At 42.8% G+C, this 23,745-nt stretch overlaps 1 protein-coding gene across 1 annotated transcript in view; it reads left to right on the top strand.

The window, feature by feature from the left end:
* Window positions 1-23,745, top strand: part of arhgap5 (Rho GTPase activating protein 5) — a 58,697-nt gene that overhangs the window by 6,556 nt on the left and 28,396 nt on the right. The window contains exons 2-3 of the mRNA XM_067613265.1: window positions 352-4,301; window positions 6,395-6,548. Coding sequence (XP_067469366.1) covers window positions 567-4,301; window positions 6,395-6,548 — 3,889 coding nt within the window. The 5' untranslated portion in view covers window positions 352-566. The remainder of the gene's footprint in view (window positions 1-351; window positions 4,302-6,394; window positions 6,549-23,745) is intronic.

Below are 23,745 nucleotides of genomic sequence, written 5' to 3'. Positions count from 1 at the left end.
TTTTCAGGCCAGCGCTTTTATCACAAGTACATGAAAGTGCCAATCGAAAACCTTTTTATTAAGCGTTTATCATTTAGGAGGGATTATTTTGTCCTGTGCAGGTGTGATAATGTGTACTTTGTCTAATTTTCTGATAACTCCATGTAATGCCAGATTAACGCGTCTGATTTGTTGTTTCAAGTCACCATCCAAACATGTGCATGTGTGTCTCAGAGGGATATGCAGAGAAACAAAAAGCTAATTATATTATTTGTGATAAGGTGATTGAAGTGCTCTAAGGACAAATCAGTGCAAAATATGTTGTTTGTTTAATCTCTATCTTCTCCTAATTGTGAATTCCATGTCTTGCAGGCAGGTGATAAAAGGAGAAGCCGGCTGCTCTATCCCAGCATAAAGAAGACCCAGGATAGAAAGTGAAAGCGATACTCAGAGTTGGAGGGGGATTCAGCACAGCTAAGGGAAAATCAGAATGAAAGTGCCTCAGTACCACTGACAAGCAGAACTGGAATGATATCTTGACCTTTTTTCCTGGAAGTGACAAAGTCAGCGATGAGCGGGGGGATATAATGGCCAAGAACAAGGATGCGCGCCCCCCGACATTCGCCGTCAGTGTGGTTGGCCTCTCGGGGACGGAGAAAGAGAAGGGAAATTGTGGTGTGGGCAAGTCCTGTTTGTGCAATCGATATGTGCGTCCTGATGCGGACAGCTACTACTCAGAGCACACCTCAGTGCTAAGCACAATAGACTTTGGGGGACGTGTGGTTAATAATGACCACTTCCTGTACTGGGGGGAGGTGTGCCATCGAGGGGACGATGGGTTGGATTGTAAAATCCAAATCATTGAACAGACAGAGTTCATTGATGATCAAACGTTTCTTCCGCATCGGAGTACCAACCTGCAGCCGTACACCAAACGGGCGGCTGCAACAAAGCTCCAGTCGGCGGAGAAGCTTATGTACATCTGCACAGACCAGCTGGGCTTGGAGCAGGACTTTGACCAGAAGCAGATGCCTGATGGGAAGCTGAACATCGATGGCTTTGTGCTCTGCATCGATGTCAGCAAGGGCTGCAATAGGAAGTTTGATGACCAAATGAAGTTTGTCAACAGCCTCTACTCCCAAATTGTTAAGTCAAAGAAGCCCATTGTTGTTGCTGCCACAAAATGTGATGAATGTGTGGACCAGCACCTGAGGGACCTTCAGGCCTTTGTAGCCAGCAAGAAGAACCTGCTGCTCATTGAGACATCAGCACGCGCTAACGTCAACGTGGAGCTCAGCTTCAACGCACTCATCCAGCATCTGGATAAAACAAGGGGGAAGCCAAAAACTGTGCCATACCTGGAGGCCTATAAAATCCAACGGCAGCTTGTTGCCTCAGTAACAGATCGATTTGAGAAAGTGATGGTGCATGCAGTGAGAGATTACCACACCACGTGGAAAACTGTGATCAATAATCTGAAGGGTCAACCCGACTATGAGGAGTTCATTACCCTGGAGGGCTCCAGGAAAGGCCGAAACATGTTCACAAAGCACATTGCACAACTGAAGCAGGAGCACATCAAGAGGAGGAGGGAAGAGTACCTGACAACGCTGCCGAAAACCCTTAACAACCTCCTCAATCACCTGGAGGAGGTTGAGCACCTGACATGGCCCGAGGCGCAGAGTCTGATCCGGAACAGACCTGATTTCCAGTATTGGTTTGTGGTTCTTGAACACACGCCATGGGATGAAACGGACCACATCGACAATAGTGACCGCAGGATACCTTTTGACCTCCTCAGCACACCCGATGGTGAGAGAATTTACCATAACCATGTACAGCACCTGCTGTCAGAGAAGAGGAGGGGGGAGATGAAAGAGAGGTTCAAGAAGACGCTGGACAGGGTTCATTTTATCAGTCCAGGGCAGCCATGGGAGGAAGTCATGTGCTTTGTGATGGAGGACGAAGCTTACAAGTATATCACAGAATCAGATAGGAGGGATGTTTACTGTAGACACCAGCAGGAAATAGTTGAAAGGGCCAAAGAGGAGTTTCAGGAAATGCTTTTTGAGCATGCTGAGCTATTCTATGACTTAGATCTGAACGCCACCCCCAGCTATGACAAGATGAGCGAAATTCACAGTGTGCTGAACGAGGAGCCCAGATACAGAGCGCTGCAGAAACTTGCCCCAGATAGAGAGTCGCTTCTCCTCAAACACATTGGGTTTGTTTACCATCCCACGAAGGAGACATGCCTGAGCGGGCAGAACTGTGTGGATATGAAAGTGGAGCAGGTTTTAGCAAACAGGCTGGTACAGCTCGACCACGGACGCTCTAATCTCTACTACAACAGTGCCAACATCGATAAGATCAACCTCTGCCTCCTGGGAAGGGAGGGTCTCGCACAGGAACTCGCCAATGAGATCCGAGCTCAGTCTACGGATGACGAGTACACCCTGGATGGTAAAATTTATGAGCTGGAGCTTCTTCCCGTGGATGTCAACTCCACGCTGCTCTTCAGCCATACGTGGGTCTCCACGTTCAAGCCACACGGTTGCTTCTGTGTATTCAATTCCATAGAGTCCCTCAACTGTATTGGAGATTGCATAGGCAGGATCAGAGCAGAGATAGCACAGAGTAGGAGAGATAGGTTTGCTCAGCCACTACCATTCATCCTCATCCTGGCCAATCAGAGGGACAGTGTTTGTAAAAACATACCCATTTTGAGGCACCAGGGCCAGCAGCTGGCAAACAAGTTGCAGTGCACCTTTGTTGACATCCCCTCTGGGGCCTTTCCACGGAAATTCACTGAGTTCCAAATTAAACAGGGTCTCCGAGCAGTGCTGGAGGGACTCAAACATAACTTTGATGTCTTGGCCCCACTTCCCTCTATCAAAGACATGTCAGAGACTGACCTTAGGATAGTCATGTGCGCCATGTGCTGGGATCCCTTCAGCGTTGACCTCATCCTCTCGCCTTTCCTAGACTCACACTGCTGTAGTGCAGGGCAGCCAGGCCAGAGCAACACACTCATACTGGACAAGATCATCGGGGACAGCAGGAGGAGGATCCAGGTCACTGTCCTTTCCTATCACTCTGCTATCGGTGTCCGCAAAGATGAACTGGTGCATGGCTACATTTTGGTCTACTCTGCCAAACGTAAGGCCTCTATGGCAACCCTGCGGGCGTTTTTGGCCGAAGTGCAGGACGTGATCCCTGTCCAGATGGTGGCAATCACTGACAGCCAGGCGGACTTCTTTGAGAATGACGCCATCAAGGAGTTGATGACGGAGGGGGAGCACATTGCCACAGAGATTGCTGCCAAGTTTACGGCGCTCTACTCACTGTCACAGTATCACAGGCAGACAGAGGTTTTTACACCCTTCTTCAATGAAGTGCTGGAGAAAAAGCCGAACATTGAGAGTTCCTTCCTGTTCGACAGCTCATCACGGGAGTGCACCACTGGTGCTAGTGAAGATGTCTTCCCCACATCTCCCCATAGCCATTCTCCGGCCTACAACACCTATTACCCAGAATCTGATGATGATAACGAAGCCCCCCCACCTTACAGTCCAATAGGTGATGACGTGCAGCTTCTCCCCACTCCCAGCGAGCGGGCCAAGTACCGGATCGATCTCGAGGGGAATGAGTACCCAGTCCATAGCACACCTGTTGGAGACCATGAACGCAACCACAAAGTGCCTCCACCCGTCCGTCCCAAACCAGTGCTCCCCAAGCCTAATGTCAAAAAGCTGGACCCCAACCTGCTCAAAACCATCGAGGCTGGCATGCGAAGCAACCGTAGGACGCCACGTGGCCCGATGACACACACGGAGGACGTGGAGGCGTCGGAAAACTATGCAGACCCTGTGGACACCTTGCTAAGGTCCAGGGGCTTCAACAATGACGACATATACGCTGTGCCTGATGACGCACACAGCCGCCTGGTCAAAATAAGAAACTCATTTGGCGGGTTACACGGTCTCCATGTAGGAGGCGAGGAAGAGAACGGATTCGACCGTAAGTCTCAGACTGGACGACGGCCGTCAAAATACAAACATCGTTCTAAAATCCTGTTCAGCAAGACAAAAGCCTACCAAAGACGATTCCACTCCGACAGCGACGGGGAGGAGTCCGGCCCCGCCACGCAGAAAAAGAAAAAGGGAAGAGCCCACCGAGGCAGCGAGGAGGATCCACTGCTCTCACCTGCCGACCCCTGGAAGGGCGGAATAGATAACCCCGCCATCACCTCCGATCCCGAGCAGGAGGACAAGAAGATGAAGAAAAAGAAGACGCCCAAGACGCCAAAGGAACCGAAGAAGGTGAGTCTTTTCTTGTCTCCAGTAGTCATAATGTTACTTCTGGAGAGATTTAATGTCAGGTTATATTTTATCAACTGCTTTTAGCAAACAGAGTGTTTTATAGTCAGACAGAAACAAGACAGCAAAGATACAGAGCCAAAGCTTTCTTGTGTTGTCGAGTGGCTGAAAGAGAGCTTCAGCGCATTGAATACAAGAAAGGGAGCGTGAATGAGAGCAGAAGTGATTGTGTATAGTAGTGTGTAAGCAGACGTGTGTGGGTGTGAGATATAAGCAGATCTCTGCTTTTAACAGGCCGGGGACTCATGGTGAGAATAAACTAATTTGATAATTGATCGATCGACCCCGCTGCTGAAATAATTTACGAGCCTCTCTACCTTACCTTAGATCCCAGACAATCGATAAAAAAAGATTGATAAAAGACACACTGTTAGAAACGGCAGGACTCTGTATAACCTCAGAGGAGAGGCTGCATCTGTGATAAGACGCCAGCATACAGCACATACAATATATACTCAACCTCTTGCAGATTAGACTTCCAAGACAAATTAACAAACACTCGTCAGTTAAATTAGCATGCTTTAGCTCACTTACAAACACACACAAATACAGACGAGGAAGCATGTTAGCTTGAATGTTTAAAATGCAGGTAAAGGCACACAGAGGGCTACAGTGCACACCCACACACACACACGAGCACACAGTCACAATAGAGATTAACAGTACAGAAATCAAAAATTACAGTATGAACTACATTTTCAAATGCAGTGCTGCTCAAGATGGATCCTCCACATGACCAGTTTTTATAGATCAAATTGAGCATCGTTTAAAAAACTTGCTGCAAATCTTAAGCAGCAGCACCCGCTTTAGATTAAAAATGTCACCTGAGAAATATAATGCACATAAAAAAAAAAGTCTGGCTGTTAACAGCGCTGCTATTTGGCAATCACAAGTGTTCAGCAAAATAATCACAGCATGATGTTTTGTCAGTTTCCTGCAGTCCAAGTACAAACACACACAATCGGACACATGCATGCGAGTCGGCACGCTGGCGCTGATCAGATAATAGTGTGCAAATCAGTAGAGAAACAGCCGTCGGCGCTACACGAGCGTCATGAATGCAGGGCACTGTTGGAACATTCAAACTGTCTTTGATAATCAGAGGAGAGTGAACGGAGAACCAGAAGGTACAAAATGGAAGGTGTTTAGTCGCCGTCCCGGCCAATTAGAGAAGAGCCTGAACCGCTGTAGGCATGACAACACTTTGAAGCGCAGAGGAGTGTGGGAAATCAAAGCCACCTCGGCACCTTGTTACTTGTTTCCGGCTTCGGTCTTGAATAACGGTTTTGTCTGTTGTTGTCGTCTTCTTTCTTCTCGTCTTCCTCCACATGAACCTCCCTCGCTCTCTCCCTTCATCCCACTAACTTTCTTTCTGATCTATTCCCTGATTGCACTCCTCCTCCTCCTCTTCCTCCTCCTCTTCTTCTTTCTCTCCTCTGATATGTTCTGCCTCCTCTTCACCCTCTCTCCTCCTCCCTTTTTTTTTCTTGCATTCCCTCATGTCTTTTTCTCAATTCCCTCTTCTTCCTCCTCATGTTCTTCCTCTTCTCTTTAAAACTTATTTTTCCTTGACCTACCTGTCTCCAATTTCCTCACTCCTTATCACTTTTTTCACCCCCCCCCCTCCTCAAACTTTCTATTTCCTGTCCTCTTTCCTCTTTCATTCCTGTTTCCTTCTCTTTTATTCCTCATTCTCTCTATTTCTTTTCCTCCCCTCTTCGTTCCTTTTGCTTCCCTCCTACTCTCGTCTCTCGGTCCATCATTCCCTCGTTCTTTCTTCTTTCCGGCCCCTCCCTCAATGTCATCTTTTAAATTTACCATTTCCTGTTCTCCTTTTCCTTCTCTCTTCTCTTCTTCTCCACTTCCTCCCTGTCTCTTTTTCCTCTCCCATCCTTCCCTCCTACTAACAATCTTTCTCCCTCTATCCTTCCTACTCTCTCTCTCTCTTGCCCCATTCTCCTTCACCTTGTATTTTCCTCTCATCTCATCCCTCTTATTATTCTCTCATCCCCCACCCTCCCTCCCTCTCTCCATAGCCGAAATCTTCCAAGCCCCCTAAGCCTCTGTACCCCCCCACCCGGAGAACCTGGGAGAGCAACTACTTTGGCGTTCCCCTGCAGAACCTGGTGACCCTGGAGCGACCCATCCCACTCTTTATTGAGAAGTGCGTCGACTACATCGAGCGCACAGGTGAGTCATCGATTTTCATCATATTTCTCTCTCTTTCTTGTCTCTGACTTATATCCCACTCTTTCTGCTGCTTTGTTTCTTTTTTTTTGTCTCTCTGCCTGTGTGTTCAGGTACAGCTGGATTGTTTCTACATGTAAGAGCTTTGTGTTTGGGATGGAAGGATGGAAGGATACGGGGGGATTATTTAAGGTGGGATGAGGGACGCGTATGAATCTAAAGCAACTTGGCCTCTCAGCTCCGATGTCACTCGCCAAAACAGGTTTTGTCTGGTCTGTCGGTCGTCCTGCCAGGCCGCCAGTCAATACAAGTCAATTTCAATTCAATGAGCTTTATTGGCACAGCGTTTGATGTGTAGCCAAAGCACTGCTGGAATGACTACAAAACAACATGGTGAAAGATTACTGAGATCAAAAAAAATGATTAAGAAACGGCAGTAGAGAGATTTACACGTGTACGTGCCATCCGTTAATTTAGTGTACGCAAGAGAAGGAAAAGTTACAGCACCAGCATGATGTGATGATTGTATTTAAGAGTGTAGACGTACCTCTCCAGTCCTACAATGTGTCCTTATTGCTTATTAAGACGACATAACTGATGCACTGAGAAGTTTGGAATATGTTTTTAAATGTGAAAAGGTTTTATAATCCTCAAACTTAGGAAAAGTATTGTTCTGGTATTGGTACAAAGGCCTACTGAATGTTGAAGCATCTTTGGTTGTTAGACCTTTTGTCGTGGATAAATATAAGAATCTGAGCTTTCAGCAGTGTCATTACTCCCTCTCATTAGCCAGCATCGAGGTTTCTAATTCAAAAAAGGTATTTTAAAGAGGGAAAACTCAAAGAAAAACCTCCAGTTCATCAAGCACACTTCAATTCACTTGAAAAAACATATTCAAAACAGCGAACACAGTGGTTGAGACTTCACAAGCTACTGTTAAAATGCTCTCGAGCTCGACCCGTCACCCCCCCAGCATCTCCACCGAAACTGTTTCAATTAGCCGACAGCAGAAGAGAGAGAGAGAGAGGGGTTTATCAAGAGAGCAGACACCCCTCAGAGGATTTATTCAGGATAAATAATGGTTTATAATAAGACAGACGGGCCTGTTTGGACATGTGCAGTTCCAACTGGTGACGCAGTGCATGCTGGGTATGTGTCTTGGCTTTGTGCCCAGCTGTCGTAAAGAACGCCTCTCCCACAGTTTGAGAGATTCCTCAGTGAGGTCATTGTTCAGTCTGATGGATATTTATACACTGTGCGGCCGACGCTTTATACAAAGTGTCTCTGAGCGTTTTAAGGTTGATATTTCTTTTCGTTAAAGGTAAAAGTGAGAATGTTAAGGCGTCGCTCTGCTTATTAAAGACCCAAGCAGCTACCTAAAGTGTTACTTTTTTCCTACTGACCACCTAAATGAATATTTCAAACATATTTAATATCTTATGAGTTTGTTGCATAATGTATTTTCACACGGTCCAGTACTCTTTCTGCGTGTTTAGCGTCATTGAATGAGCTCTCGCTGAAAGACGTAATGTTTCCTGTTGAGCTTTTGCTGCTGTGTGTTTTGTGTGTTCAGGTATTTAGATGTTGTTTTGAAGACAGTTGCTTTGTCATAAATGTAGGAACATAAAATTCACTTCACCACAAGACCAGAAACACATGTCTTATCACTCCCCTTTCTCCTCTCCTCCTCCTCCTCCTCCTCCATCTGAACCCATATGTGCAGCAAATGTATAGTACTTACATTAAAAAGAGGTATTTCCTGCATTCCTCCCAGCGTTCACAAGTGTTGGGCTCTGTGTTTTTTTTTTTTTTTTTTTGAAGGTACCGTCGTTTGAGCTCTTTTCATTCCGGGGCTGTTAATTCCTGTCCTGAAAATCCCTTCCGAATATGTTTTGATATTCAGCTGGATCTACATGAGCCCGTCGGTGGCTGCCAACCAAATTTAGGATTAATCCCAGCGCTGTATGTGCGTGCATGCGTGTGTGTGTGTGTGTGTGTGTGTGTGTGTGTGTGCGCAGACGCCTGCCAGCTGACAGCAGTGTATCGGAGATTTCATGGCCAGTGCCGTGAAAACCCTCTAAGTCCAGACGGTCTGTTGGGTGGATTTTAACAGCTTTTCTCCTCCCTTCTTCTTCTTCTTTTTTTTTTTTTTTTTCTGAAATATCATTTCTCACCAGCCGCAGCAAGAACATCTTTGTGTGTTGTGTAAGGTGTTTCATATCCAAGACAATTTAAGAGCATTTACAACTTGATGAGACCTCTCAGGCTTGTTAGAGAGCAGAGAGGTAGAGGTTTATAATCTGTCTGTGTAACATATTTGAGTTTATAGCTCAGAGGGTGGGGTCGTCTTTGGAGTGCACAGAGGTTGTAAGGGGTTAGTGGGGTGTTGGCGTGATAGCTCAGCGGTTAGAGAGACCCTCCCTCTGTGGGTTTAAAACTGTTGTTGTTGTCTGCAGAGATTCTGTTAAAGTAAGATACTAAATCTCTGCCTCTGACCTCTGACCTCGGAGAAAAGAGGCCGTCCTGATGGGAATTATTAAAACATCACTGTGTTGTTGTTTTTCCCACCAGACACTTGTCACATTAATTTTGGGAGGAGGGAGGAGGAGGAGGGGAGGCAGAAGTCAAAATGTTAGGACACTCCTCTCTGAACAAGTGCTCACAGGGAGAGAATAGTGGCAACTACAAGAACTGCATTAGTCCGAGAAAAATAATGTGGCAAGGCCACCCGTACTGTTTGTCTGACGGATTATCTGTGGGAAGTGCAGGGTAGGCATTACTCACAGCGTGGTCTAGCTGTGACAGTAAAGCCGGGTATTGAACCTCAATACTTTTTGAATTTTTTTTATAGCGCTGAGCAAAATGTGTCCAGAGCAGGAGGAACCAGGAACAGACTGGTAATCATCGAAACCTTCTCTTGGATCAGAAGATAGTAACCGTAGTACGTTTTCTTTTACTGGTTCTCGCACAGCTGCTTGTGTTTAGAAAGCATTTAACATCTGAGAGCTTTGGTTCCACTCTGGGAACTTGAGATGGTAATTTTCATCCCAGTTCTGGCCAGTTTATAGACCTGAATGATTAATTGATCAATCAGAAAAAGGGCTGAAGCTAATGATTTGCTTTTCATAAGCGGTTGATCTGCAGCGTATTTCTCAATCGTTTGTTCTATAACATGTTTGAAAATAGTTTAAAGCATCGACAGTGAACAGACAAGACAAACAGAAGCAGCAAATATTCACATTTAATCAGTTCATTGATTATTAAACTCATCATTCAGAAGAATATTGGACACATTAATCCACGATGACAACGATCTTCAGCTGCAGCCCCGCTACGGTCACTGTTTTAGATTTTTTTTTGGTTGTAATCTGCGGGACGCCAGACGCGCCGGTCGGTTCGGTTCAACCGCATTTAATAAGCTGCCAGCCGAGAGGCGGAGAGGCGATGATAGCTATTTGTGGTGCCTGCGCTCTCAGACCAGAAAGTGTGAGAGGAAAAAAAAAAAACTGTGACTTAATGTGTGTGTGAGAGACTAAAAAGTGTGTGTGTGTGTGTGTGTGTGTGTGTGTGAGCTGCTGAAAGTGTGGAGAAGTGAAACTGTGATTCTGTGTGTTCGGTGGGTTTGTGTAAGAAATGAGACTGTTGTTGTAGTCGAGACTAAATGAGTGACCGCGGGTGAGACAGAAGGAGGGTGTGTTTGTGGTAAAGTGCCTTGCTCAGGGGCTTCACGGCAGCGTTTACGGAGGAAGGGTGATTTTCCCGCTCTGGATTGTACACAGAGTTCTTCTCTTCTGGTGTTTTATGGCGACAAATCAACATTTTTCTCGGCTAATTAAGTCTACGTTTGTGTTTAGTATGTGGTGTCTCTGTTTCCTATTAGAGATCTGCTTGTTATCATTTTAATTGCATTCCAGCCACCATATTATAATAATAATAATAATAATAATAATAATAATAATAATAATAATAATAATACAACTAACAGGCTTCTCAAGGGCCTTGCAAACCCTTGAAGGTTTGTGGATTTAAGGAAACTAAACCAAAGGCTTCTGTAAAAGAACGTGTGGCCTTGAAAACACTTTTTTTTTAATTAGTCAACATGCCTCGGCTCTGTGTGACTTCAAATATTCAGTTTGACAATCTTTCACTGAGAGTTCTCAGCTTGACATGATTATAAATTAAACGTGTTCTTTTGTCTTTTACCTTACTTTGAATCTCATTAAACGAGACCCAGAAAAACAACGTCCTTGAATCTGACGGCCAAGGTGAGTCATCTAATCAAGGCGAGACACATCATTACGGTTCAGAGCGCTGATGCTGCTTCTAGTTGTTTCTTTTTACTGCAGGTTTCAGTGCTGCTGGCAGGTATTACACCTCACTAGAGCTGCAACGATTAGTGTATTCATTGATCATCAGGAAGTAAATCAGCAACTTTTTTTTATTTTAAAGAAAAATGGCAAATATTTACTTGTTGCTGCTTTTTAAATGTGAGGATTTGAAGGATTTGATGTGTCAGTAAACTGATCATGTTAAAGGTTTGGACTGTTGAAGACGTCATCATGGGCTGATAACAGACATTTTTATAGACAACGCAATTAATAGAGAAAATAATCGGGCAGATTAATCGTGTGGTGGTGATGCAACGATTAGCTGGTTAATCAATTAGTCAAACAACAGAAATGTTTTCGCCAACTATTTTATATTTGATTAATGATTTTGAGTCATTTTTCAAGAGAAATGCTAAGTTGTCTTGTACCAGCTTCTAACATGTGGAGAGTTTCTGGTTTATTGATTCTTCTATGATGATAAACTGAACATCTTTGTGTTGTTGACTGTTGGTTGGGACAAAACAAGACGTGTTAGGTTACATTAAGCTTTGTTAAACAATAAGAAACAACCAAATGACTGACTGATTGATTGATTAGCATCTTCTTATCCAAGGGTTCTGACTCAGTCTTGTTGACTCACTGATTGATGGTCAGATATGGAAGAAACACAGAAACACATAAGGATGTATGAATCAACTTTCTGCAACAATGTAGGACTGTAAACAAACACACGCAAGCAAAACAAATCAATAAAAGTAAAGTGAAGTAAGAAAATATCTTCACAACAGCAGCTGAGTAACAGGAGATATTCTCTGCATTATCATTCATTTTATTACATAATGTGCAACGTTAAAACAGCAGTTTAAAGTAGACGATGGATGATCATCAGCTGAGCAGAATTTACCTCAAGACGATATGTCAAACTGGTCAAATAGGAAACTTTAAAGCTTGTTGCAGTAAAACGTGTGTATATAACCTGATAATGATTGATTAGGCTGTTGTCTTTACTGTTCACAATTTTTTATCTCATCGTTTATTAATGTAAATACAAGCAGAGCTGCAACCATTAGATGATAAATCGATTAGTTGCCGACAAGCAAATTATTATGATTCATCAGAAAAAAGAAAATTCCCAAATTCTCTGATTCCAGCTTCTTAAATGTGAATATTTTCTGGTTTCTTTGGTCATTTATGACAGTACTGAACTGAACTGAATATCTTTGGGTTGTGGACTGTTGGTCGAGACACAAGAAGATATTTGAGGACGTCTCTGGGAAACAGTGATCATCATTTTTGGACATTTTATAAACTAAACGACTAATAATCAACGGATTCATCAGTAATGAAAACAATCGTTAGTTGCTGCTCTAGATCGGGTGTCGGTTTATGACATATATTTTACATTTAATAGAAATGTGTTGAAAGAGTGTAGTGATCAGACATAAATCCACCCTCAGCCTCAGAGAAACACACGTGTTATTTCTCTCTGTGTTGGGAAACAGTGATTGTATACGTGTCTGGAGGATCAATACTCATACATAAACCTTTCTTGTATCTAAAGGAGTGTTTGCGTGTTTCTGAAGGACTAAAAGAAGCCTTTCACTGCTTCATCTTTTTGTGTGTGTGTGTGTATATGTGACCTTTACAGCACAGCGATAGGTCCTGACCTTACATTTCACCAAAATACAGCAGTCAGAGGATCAGGCTTTTTAAACAGCCACAGTTTTACCTGACTGTACAAGGTCGAGCGCAAATCTCTCAGCATTAAGCTCTCACTGTTATCCGGAGTGACGTGCGGCGAGCGCGGCATGCAGGAGAAAATTCAATTCCTACTAGCATCCGATAGTAAAGAGGTGAAGGGTCAGAGCAGCAGCGACCTGATAATACTCCTGAGAGAGAGAGAGAAGTGCTTCAGAAAAGAAAGAAGAGGTAAAGAAAGAGAGAGAGATGAGAAGGTGACGTGAGGTACTTCTTAAAAGTTTCCAGCTCATGCACTCAACAACCTTTCTCTCTCTCTCTCTCTCTCTCTCTGTGTGAAAAAGACAACTCTCGCAGCAGAAGTAGCTTTTTGAAAAAAATGACATGTTGTTAGCTTTCCTCTGGCAAGAGTCTCAGGTGGCGGAGCGGCTCCGTGGTAACAGGAGACGTCCCTGTTAACGAAAAGTCACGGCGTCCCGGAGGGAAGACAACATGGACGTCCCGCTTGCTTTTACAGATAAAGTTTATTTTTTTAACTTAATTGTTTTGAGTTATTTCTAAGAAGTAAATGTCCAAATTCTCTGATTCCAGCTCCTCACATGTGAAAATTTTCTGGTTTAGTAAACTGAATATCTTTGGGTTGTGGGCTGTTGGTCCAGACAAAACCAAGCAATTAATCAAGAAAATAGCCGACAGATTAATCAATAATGATATTAATTGTTAGTTGCAGCCCTGCAGTTAACCGTAAAATAATTTTAATAGTCAGTCAGTGTTGTTTCGGAGGCTGATGAAGGTAAAATTAAGATGAAAAACGTTGATTTTCTGCAACGTTTTGGCATCAAAATAGAAAAATATAAAGATAGTTTCACCTTTTTAAACCTCTGATGCGAAAAGTCCTACTAAAACCATTTTATTAATATACAGCACAGGAGTGAATAATTAAGTGTGAGTGCTCACTGATTCAAATTCATATTTTATCTGCCAACCATGTTGCCTTTTTAGCACCAGCAGCACCAGCAGTAGCAGCAGCAGCAGTGTTTAATAACCAGATCACTGCACCAGCCAGCTCTTTTTAGAAAAATCTAACAGCGTCTGTGTGTCTCATCATGATGAAAAACGCTTATTTTGTTGGATTTGTCTTCATGGGAAACTGCTTCAAAAATGAGTGAAAAGCGTCTGCAAAGCAAAGTGTAAGTGAGTCTGTGGCTCGGTTGTTTTCTTCTTCCAAACTGCTCTTTTGTTCACCCAAAATTGCTGATATCTTGATATTTTAAAATGGCTAAAACACACACACACACACACACACACACACACATGCCCCAGGCTCCAGTCTGCACCAGTTCATGCGGATTATAACCAAGTGATCAGTGAACTCCTGCTTAAACTTCCCAGCGAATGCCATTTCAGCCAAATTTAACCATCCGGCTCTCCGTGGAACCGCTGGCAATCCTTAAAACTTCACTTTTTTTTTGGGCAACCTCTGGGCCTGAAGCCAAAAAATGTAAAGAGGCACAATAGTGTCAATTATTGTCAGGTCTGCTTACATAAAAAGCCCTCAAAACATCAGTGTGGTCTCAGAGAAAGAAAACCCCTCCCGAGGAAACTGAGGGTTTTTTTCAGAGGACAAACAGACGGCTTGCGACTGCGCGAGCGAGCGAGCGAGTGAGGCCACACAGCGCTCCGCCGCCGAACTCGATTAGAGAAGTTTTATTAAATGTTTCCTGCTCCCCAGAGACATGAAATGGTATTTGGCACGAAAAGCTGGAGGAAGGAGGGAGAGTGAGTGAGAGTGAGAGAGGCAGAGCAGTGATTAAATGGCTTTTTGATGTTGATGCATTTGGAAGTCCCATTGGTTGTTATCTTCCTCAGCACTTAGTATAATGTGAGGAGGGGGATGGATCCAGGGAGGAGAGTTTCTCTTCTTTGCTCTTTGAAAAAGAACTTCCATCGGCTATTTGACTGAATAAAACAGTTTGCTAAGTGTGTGCTAGTGCTAATTTCACTTTTTCTTTTTTTTAAAAATATTTTTTTGTTGCCATTTTATGTCTGTTTATGTAATTTATCATTTCAGTTTTTAATTTCTCCTGCTTTCTGGTTGTGTAATTGTTTCTTAACCAAACTCCCTGATAGCTGGACTGAATTAAACATTCGTTAAACAGAACAGAACAAACTTTTATTTTAATTTAGAGATGCTTTACTGCCAATAAATACCAAACAACACATTGTAAACACCAAGAAAACAACAGATTGAGACGTTTTCCAAATGAATACTCCTGATTAGTTTCACATCAGTTAATCGATGTAGAGATTTACGACACAGCTTGCGTTCTTTTAATTAAAACAATAAAACAACAGATTGAGATGGATTGTACATAAATCGTTAAATCTTGTAGAATATATTGCAAAAACAAAACAATAAAACAACAGATTGGGACAAATGTACAAAAATGTTCCAACGAATGTTCCATCAGTTCATCAAAATGAAGATTAATGATGCAGCTTCTTTGCCTCTGGAGTGTGAAAATGTGATTATTGCGCATTTTTCTTGAAATTCTCCTCAATGTTACTGAACATAAAAACTAAGGACTCTCCTGGATAATGTAACCATCCTTTAGGTTTATATTATCACCACCACTTTCAATTATTTCAGCTTTGTTTTTGAGAAATCTTGTTTTGTTTGTGATTTTGGCGGACGGTTAAGAATACTACATTACCCATGAGCCTATGCTGCTGTTGCTATGGAGAAGCAGCCAGTTAGAAGCATTCAAAATGGTTCGTTGTTACAGTTGTAGACAAAACATGGCGCCATAGTTGCTGAATTCACTCAAAAGTGAACCAGAAATTAAAACGATGTAGATTATAAAATCAGTTTTCTCCGCTCGCCGTTAGTGGAACACGTGACCAAATCCTAAACTCAGTGATTGGCTGTTTTCACTTGGAGTTGTAGTTAAACGCACAATATGTAATTTCAGCCGCTAGGGGTCTCAATCAAAACAATAACAAAAGACGGAGCGTGATGACGGTGTAAAGTAGCAAGGGATCATGGGAGTTGTTGTCTTTGTTAAATAACCAGCTTCACCGGGATAGGATTACTCCAGTGTTAATCATTCGGGATGTTTTTACCCGCAGAGGTCTCCTCCTCTCCAGAACAAACGGACCCGCAGATTACAGATAAAAACACTGAATAAAGCTGTTTCACCTAAAAAAAAAAAAAAAAAATCAGTGTTTCTCCGACGATGTTTGGCGACCACTGGTACGGGCTGTTAGCCGAGCTGCTGCTAACACTTCGGTTCGGTTTATTTCTCTTATAACTTTAGATCCAGACGTTCGGCCGGTTTCTCCCGGGAGCCGAATTATCCGCAGAGGTCTCCTCCTCTCCGAAAACAAACGTACACGCAGATTAAAATCGTTAAAAATACTAATTAAAGCTGTTTCAGCTGTTTTTCGACCACCGGACGTCCTGGAGGGGCTGTTAGCCGAGCTGCTGCTAACATTTGCTAAGTTTATTTATCCGATAACTTCAGATCCAGACGTCCAATGACTATAATCCTTCTTCCAGCTAAAAGATATAGTTAAAAGCGACCTAAATTTATCATGAAAATGTGGCTTAAAACTGAATAAAAGTCAGTTTATAACAGTTTGTGTGGAACAACCACAACGCCGATGTATTATCTTGTATGTGTGTAAGTTACTCTTTGGTAGACGCCAATGTAGCGGACAAACACAGCGCCGCCGTTTGCATCTTGTTCATCATGTTCATAACCGGGATAGTTTCTTTCATGGCGATCAGACTTGTAGAAGAGCTCAAACTGTGAATCATGTAACGTCGTCTATGACGAAGAATAAATGAGATTTTCATTTCTTGAACCAAGAGTGACTGAAATAACTCACACTTTGCAACTCCATAGTGTTTCATTTAAATAACGCCTTTCACTATCTACTTTAAAAAAAAAAGTGAGTTCTGGTTATCTTCTGTGTTCATTACAGATATCATCAGCTCTCGTGTCAGTGACTCGGTTTTGCACATGTAGATTTTACCTCAGCCCAGTGTAACGGTGCCAGATTTCACCGACGCCCAGCTGTTCCGGCTGTGGAGCAGCCAGGGGGGAAACCCTCAGCGGACTGGTTTTCAACTTCCACTCTTGAGCTCTGCTGGAGAATTATTCAGCAGCCGTGTCAACCAGCCTCCATACAAAAAGCTGATTATTGGCTATTTTCAGCCTGCTTTGAAGTCAGATCACCGCTCCTGACTTTGTAGAGGAATAGAGGGATTTTTCATCGGGAGTGAAATAGATTTTTATTAAAAAAAAATAATTCATAGAGTGCGTACTTGAGGAGAGGTAGTCATTCAGCGCAGGACACAGAAGGTTGGACCGCGAGAGTTCAGAATGATATATAAGAGGCTATAAAAACACAACTGACAGGAGATGAGGAATCATTTTAACATACTGTGTTCTCTACTCTTTCCTGTCAATCATTCTCTCCACTTCTCATTATTAGATCTGCAGCTCTCTGCCGTCCAGTACGACAGATCAGAAATCAGCCAAAGTGAGAGAGAGAGAGAGCTCAAGTTGAGAATTGATTGGCGTCTGGCATGCGTCCCGTTCTCTACACTCACCATTTGTTTTGTGTCTGTGTGTGTGTGTTTGTTTGTGTGTGTGTGTGTTGTTTTCCTGCTGGCTGCTGGACTGACGTCATGTCCAATGGAAACACACTGACTGAGCTTCCTGTTCCCCTGGTCAGTGCAGGCCAGTGCTCCCAGCAGCGTGATGGGACTGGTGTCGCCGTCTGATCTGTGTGTGTGTGTGTGTGTGTGTGTGTGTGTGTGTGTGTGAACAACCAACAGACCAAACCTAACAGCAGAAAGAGACATCTACAAATCTAAATGTTCTCATGTGTTTGGTAAAATCCTCCTGTCATTCGCGTGTATTTTACCACCAGAACATTTAATGTTCATTCGCCTCCAAAACAGCCAAAAACAGAAACTGTACATCAGCTGTAAGATATGTAGCGACTGACACAGCGACCATGTGTCTGTGTGTTTGTGTTTAGTTCCTCTGACGGATCCCAGAACTCACCAGAGACCCCCCCCCCCAAGTCTCTCTCCCTTTTTCACGCAGATGCTTACTCGCTTCATTTCACGCCGCCCCGGGCAAATTCATGTCTACTGGCGAAAAAACAAAACAAACAAAAACTCCAAAAAACTCCACTGAGTCTCATAGTTTTTAGAAGACATAAAGCAGTTTGTAACTCAATGATAAACCATTTAGATCACATCACATGAATGAATATTTTTTTGATGAGAATCTCTTTTCAAAATATAAGAATCTGTTGTTTGTTTGTTTTTAAAAGAATTGTGACACAGATATATACCAAGTGGGACATTTTACAAGTAAAAAATATACTTATTAGTTTTCTTATTTGGACAAATTATGTAATGGAGACACTTTGACATTATTAAACTAACATTTCAGGTTATTGCCTGACATACACGCTGATACTGTGATAAACTAGCATCGTCCTATTTACTGTATCAGCCTGGCTGGTTTATTGGTTTAGCTCCAATGCTAATAGTAGTATTGGTTGAGCATAAAGTCAGTAAATCATTTAATGTGTAAATGTAGATGACAGGAAGCTTCTTATGCAGTTTTTTGTAAATTAAGTTTAGTTTTTTGGTGATTTTGCTCAGTTGTACTATTGTTTTGGGGTTTTATTTTGTTTTGCTTTGCTTTTTTGGACCAGCCAGGCCACCATATTTTCTTAAGTCTCATTTAGATATATGATGGGATGTGTTCTGTTGTCATATGTTGATGTGATACTTATTATTTCAGCTGTAAGTCTCTCTTCTTCTTCTTCTTCTTCTTCTTCTTCTTCTTCTTTTACATTTTTTTCCTCCACTGAATCACAGAGTAGAAAATCTCGACCTTTTACGATTATATCCGGGTCAGCGGTGAATTTCATTTTCTCACATGGATGCGTTCAGTGAAACTCAGGGTGTTTTGTGATATTTCAGCCCCAGCAGGTGTCCTACATTAAATATTCCAGTATCGGTTCTATGAAAACAGTCTGCAGCGATTAACTGATGAACTTCCTGCTGGTCCAGGTAATCAACCTGTCCTCTGGCAAACCTGCGTCTATGACCTTTGACTTTTTTTTTTTTTTTTTTAACAGTTAACTGAAGCTCATTGCATTATTGTCACAGCTTGAGATATAGTCTCTTCAAATATGAGTCACAGCGCGGCTGGTGTTTGATTTTTGTTTCCCTCAGTTAGATTGAGGAACTGGAGGCTCAGCGGCCGACGGTTGGTTGATTTTTAACCACATGTATTAAAAACCACCAGCTGAGATGCAGAGAGCTGATGGGAGCTATTTGTGTTGCCTGTGGTTTCTGGGCAGATTATATGTGTGTGTGTGTGTGTGTGTGTGTGTGTGTGTGTGTGTGTGTGTGTGTGTGTGTGTGTGATTGTGTGTGTGAGACCCAAAAAACTGTGACTGTGTGTCTGACGGGGTGTATTTGTGGTAAGTGTGGTCGCACTGAGGTGAGGCTGCATCTGGGTTGTTGACGGCGGTTAGAGAAGATGTTGGCACTTGGACACACACACACACACACATACATATACTACATGCACATTCACTGATAGTGTGTGTGTGACAACATAACAACCTAATTTTAGGTTCTTGGATGTTTCAAAGTCATTCAGTTTTCGGTTTCGGTTTTTCCTTCAAAATTGAAGCACATACTGGTTTTTCTCGTTCACATTTTTTTTTAATTTTTACACACTTACACACACTTACACACACACACATACACACTTACACACACAATATTACATCCTGCTCTGTAGCCTGTAGTCTTAATCTCTTCCCTGTGGATTTCCTGGTCACCGACTCTGAGACACAGAGAGATAGGAAAATGTGTGTGTGTGTGTGTGTGTGTGTGTGTGTGTGTTGTGCCCGTGGCTGAATATTTGAGCAGCCACTCCTCCATTACCCCCCCCCACCCCTCCACCCCCCCATCTCTCTCTCTCTCCTTCTGTATTTTTTTTTTTACTGGTGAATAGGTGAAGCTGGGAGTCTAACCTCTTTCATCATGACGGCCCCTCCCTCTGGGCAAACTCTTCTCTTTCTGCCTCCCTCGCTCCCTCGCTCGCTCCCTCGCTCGCCCTCTGTATTCCTTTTCATTTGTTTGTTCTCTCTGTGTGCTGATCGTCCCCAGAGAGAGAGAGAGAGAGAGAGTAAAGTGGCTGTGATGCTGCCTTTGTAGTTAAGTTAAATGAATGTGATTGCCTGTTTTTGGCTGCAGCAGTAACCATGTGACCTTATGTGACTACGACCACACTAAACCGTTCATATATCTGCTTTATTCTGTACATAAAACATCTATTGTATGTCCGTTCTGAGGTTTCCTCCAGAGCTGCAACGATTAGTCGATTACTTGATTAGTTGATTGAAAGAAAAACAGTCTGCAGTGATTTCGATAACTTATTAATCGTGTTAGTGGTTTATGAGCAAAAAAGCACCAAATAATTCTGTTTCCAGCCTTTCAAATGTGAGAATTTTCTGCTTTTCTCTGTTTTACATTATTATAAACTGAATTTCTTTGGGTTTTGGACTATTTGTGGAGCAAAACAAGATATTTGAAGATGTCATGTTGGTCTTTGGGGAAATGAATGGGCAGTTTTTTTACCATTACTTTTTGAAATTTTATAGACAATCAATTAATCGATTGATCTGAGTCTGATAGAGGATGTATGCTGTTCAGATATTAAAGCCCCTCTGAGGCAAATTTGTGATATTAAGCTACATAAATAAGAACTCCTTTCTGTTACAGTCCTGAGTTAAATGTGATGCCTCTCACTTTCTCTGTAATCACTGGTTTTAAATGTTAGTATAGCTGATCACTGGATGTAGTTGTGTCAGTATGTTTGTCATCATTAATCAGGGATGTGATCGACGTGTCAGTGAAGCAGCAACAGTCACTGTTTTATTTGTGAGCTGCGAGGAAATCTTTATTTCTACTTGAGTTGACAGGTTTGTTCTATATGTTGGCAACACATCTGTGATTAAAATATAAACTCAAGCTCTTTAAAATCACACCATACATTACCTGCCTGTCAAATATGATGAATTGCTGCTTTCCTCTTTTCCAATCATGACAAATTTAATATTTTTGTTATATTCTCTGTCTTCATTATATTTATATAATTCAGTTCGGCAGTTTTCACTATTTTAGTTCCGTTGTCTGACAACAGAAACTGAAGTTAATTGTGAGATGTTTTGTGTTCAGACAGAGAGCAGGAAGTGACTGAACAGAGCTTTAACCAGCTGAGATTTAGCAGCTTTACTAAGAGATATTTACATAAAACAACAGGAGTGATTGTGTGGATGCACGTTGTTTTTAAAAGGTGAACAGTGTTTTCAGCCGGTTCCGTGTGGACCTCTCTCTCTCTCTCTCTCTCTCTCTCTCTCTCTCTCTCTCTCTCTCTCTCTCTCTCTCTCTCTCTCTCTCTTCCTCTTTCTTTCCCTCCTGTCTTTATATCACTTTAAGTGAGAGGCCAACGCAAGGATTAGATTAAGGCGATTGGTTATGGCGCCTAGCGTGTGTGTGCAGCCGAGTATTGGGGCCCTGTCCAATTGCAACTAACCTGAAGGCGAGGGGGACAGACGAGGCCAGTTTGAGCCGGGCTGGAGGCTACGACACACTCAGGATGGAGTGTGTGTGTGTGTGTATGTGGTGATGGTTAGATGAATTAGCATGCTACAAACTGTGTGTGTGCGTGTCTTGGGGGCAGACTGTGCAGAGAAAAAGAGGAAAAAAGGGTGAGAGAGAGGCTAGTGCTATGCCACCTGGCTCCAAGGCAGTCATCTGGTCTAATGGGGCTTGTGTGTAAATGTGTGTGTGTGTGTGTGTGTGTGAGAGAGGCAGCGAGTGTGTCCTGTGGCTGTGTTTGAGCAGTCCAGTCTTCCATTAGTTTGCCTTGAAAAGCCCTTATGTTGCCCTTCTCTCTCTCTCTCTCTCTCTCTTTTTTTTTAATCTCTCTCTTTCTCTCTCATGTTTTCTGTCATGATGCCGGCAGCGAACATGTGAGCGCACTGAAAAAAACACACGAGCAGCAAAGTGAAATATCAAGCTAGTGACAAAGAAAGTGACCACGTCTGAGTGGACTTCAGTGTGTGAGCAGTAAGAAGGTAATAATGTGAAGTGGAGTGTTGTTCCCTCTGCCAGCTCCGTCATTACTGGCCTCTTATCAAAGACAGACATGGATCATTTTGGCTTGAGACTGATTTGGAGGGAATCTTTAAGGTTTTTATTAATTTCTGTTGAAGTAGTAGTCCATATCAAAACTGTTGACATCATGTGCTGCATGTTTTTTGTATATCTGGCAAACTTCATGGATAAATTAATTAAGGTTATTGTTGCTATGGAAACTTGCAGTCTAATTTTGGCAAAAACAAAGGTTTTATAAGCTCTGATGTCACGGTTGATCAGAACTGTTTAAGGTGTTTTGACATAAGATTTTAGGCAGCTCCACGTTTCTCCGTTCTCTGTTTCTCTGTCTAACGTCGTCAGGTGAGGCTAACCCATTGTTGCTAACTTTGGAGCTTCACTTTTCCAGCAGTCGGGGAAACAACAGACTTTTCCTGGTCTTGACAAGCTGCAGCGTTTATTAACTGACACACTGTACATTTACCGTCAGACTGACGACTTCCTGCTGCTAACCCTTTCCTGCTGCTCCGCTCGCATCCACCATTATTTTTCTCTTTCCGCTCGCTCTCTCGCTTAACCACTCACTCACTTACGCTCCGCCCTTTTACTTAAAAGGAGTTACGCTACCTGCAGTTTCCAAGGCAACGACACAGATATTAACTCACGTGCGCTGCTCAGCCGCTCCCAAAAGCTATTGATTTGCCAATGAATTGATGTTTGATGTTATTTTGACATTTAAGAAGTTATTTTTTGGCCTGGCGGGGGTTCTCCTGTACTATTATAGGGGATAATCTGGACTCTGAATAATTACCTTATTACATATTAGGCTAAATAAAGAAATGAAGTGTTTGGTTGCTCTACCAGCTGAATGCGCCCTGATTAAGGATTGTTTAAGGAGTGATTCAGACAAAGTGTTGTGATGAGGATAAATCACGAGCAGGACGGGTGTATCAGGTGTATCAGGGTTGAGTTAATGTGGCGTCTGTCATTTGTCCACATGAATATGAACGTGACTGTTCAGTAAACATCTGACAGCTTTGTCTAAATAATAATGTTGGATTATTGTCGTCCATGTCTTAGTTCTCAGTGAGAGTCTGTGTAACCGATGTGTGATTTTGACATTAAGCAAAAATTGAAATATATATATAAAAACAAAACCCTCTGACAGCTTTAAACTGCACACTTCCTCTGTTCCTCTCTGTTAACAAGGCAGCAGTAAAAATGTCTCGGCTCGCTAGCGTTTTCATTCCCTCGTCTCAGCCAATCAGGAGTGAAAAGTCACCTTGTTCTCATCTGTAGCTGCAGCGCTCCTTCATCAGTGTCATTTTAAACGCTTTGGATGATTTGTTTCCCTAAAGTTTTGACCAAAATGGGATCAGCAGCGAGTGAAATTCTCTCCGGCAAACACATTTTTTAAGCTGTTTTTTTTTTTAATGTGTATTGTTTATGACTACAGCTGGCATTTTCTGTTTTTAATTATGTCCTCACATACCCATAGAATTATCCCTAATCGGTTAAATTTTTAAAAAAAAGTGTGATTGCTGGCGTTCAGGCACAATGATGGAATACTTTAAGGTGTAAACAAGCCGAAGAGATGCAGAGGATGAAGTGAAAGAGACGGAATAGTCCTTTAACAGCTGGACAGTAGCTGTAAACGGGGAAAGTGTTGAGAGGATTTTGAAGTCCTGCTGTGACAGACATGTCAGTCTGTCGCCTTTCTGAGAGCCGCTGACCTCACCGAGCACCTTGCTGCAGGCTTAACACACACACACACACACACACACACACACACACACACACACACACACACACACGACGCAGTGGCTTTGATGAAGGTCTCTGGAGGACGTTTAGTCGGCCATGTTTTACGAGACAAGGTGCTGACTCTGTCTCTCTTTCTCTCTTTCCAGCCTCCCTTCTTCTCTGTCTCCTTTTTCATCCCTTCATCTTCTTTCCTCCTTTCTTT

Source organism: Thunnus thynnus, chromosome 16 (assembly GCF_963924715.1).
Source record: "Thunnus thynnus chromosome 16, fThuThy2.1, whole genome shotgun sequence".
NCBI classification, from domain to species: Eukaryota; Metazoa; Chordata; class Actinopteri; order Scombriformes; family Scombridae; genus Thunnus; species Thunnus thynnus.
This window is presented reverse-complemented; position numbering and strand designations above follow the sequence as displayed.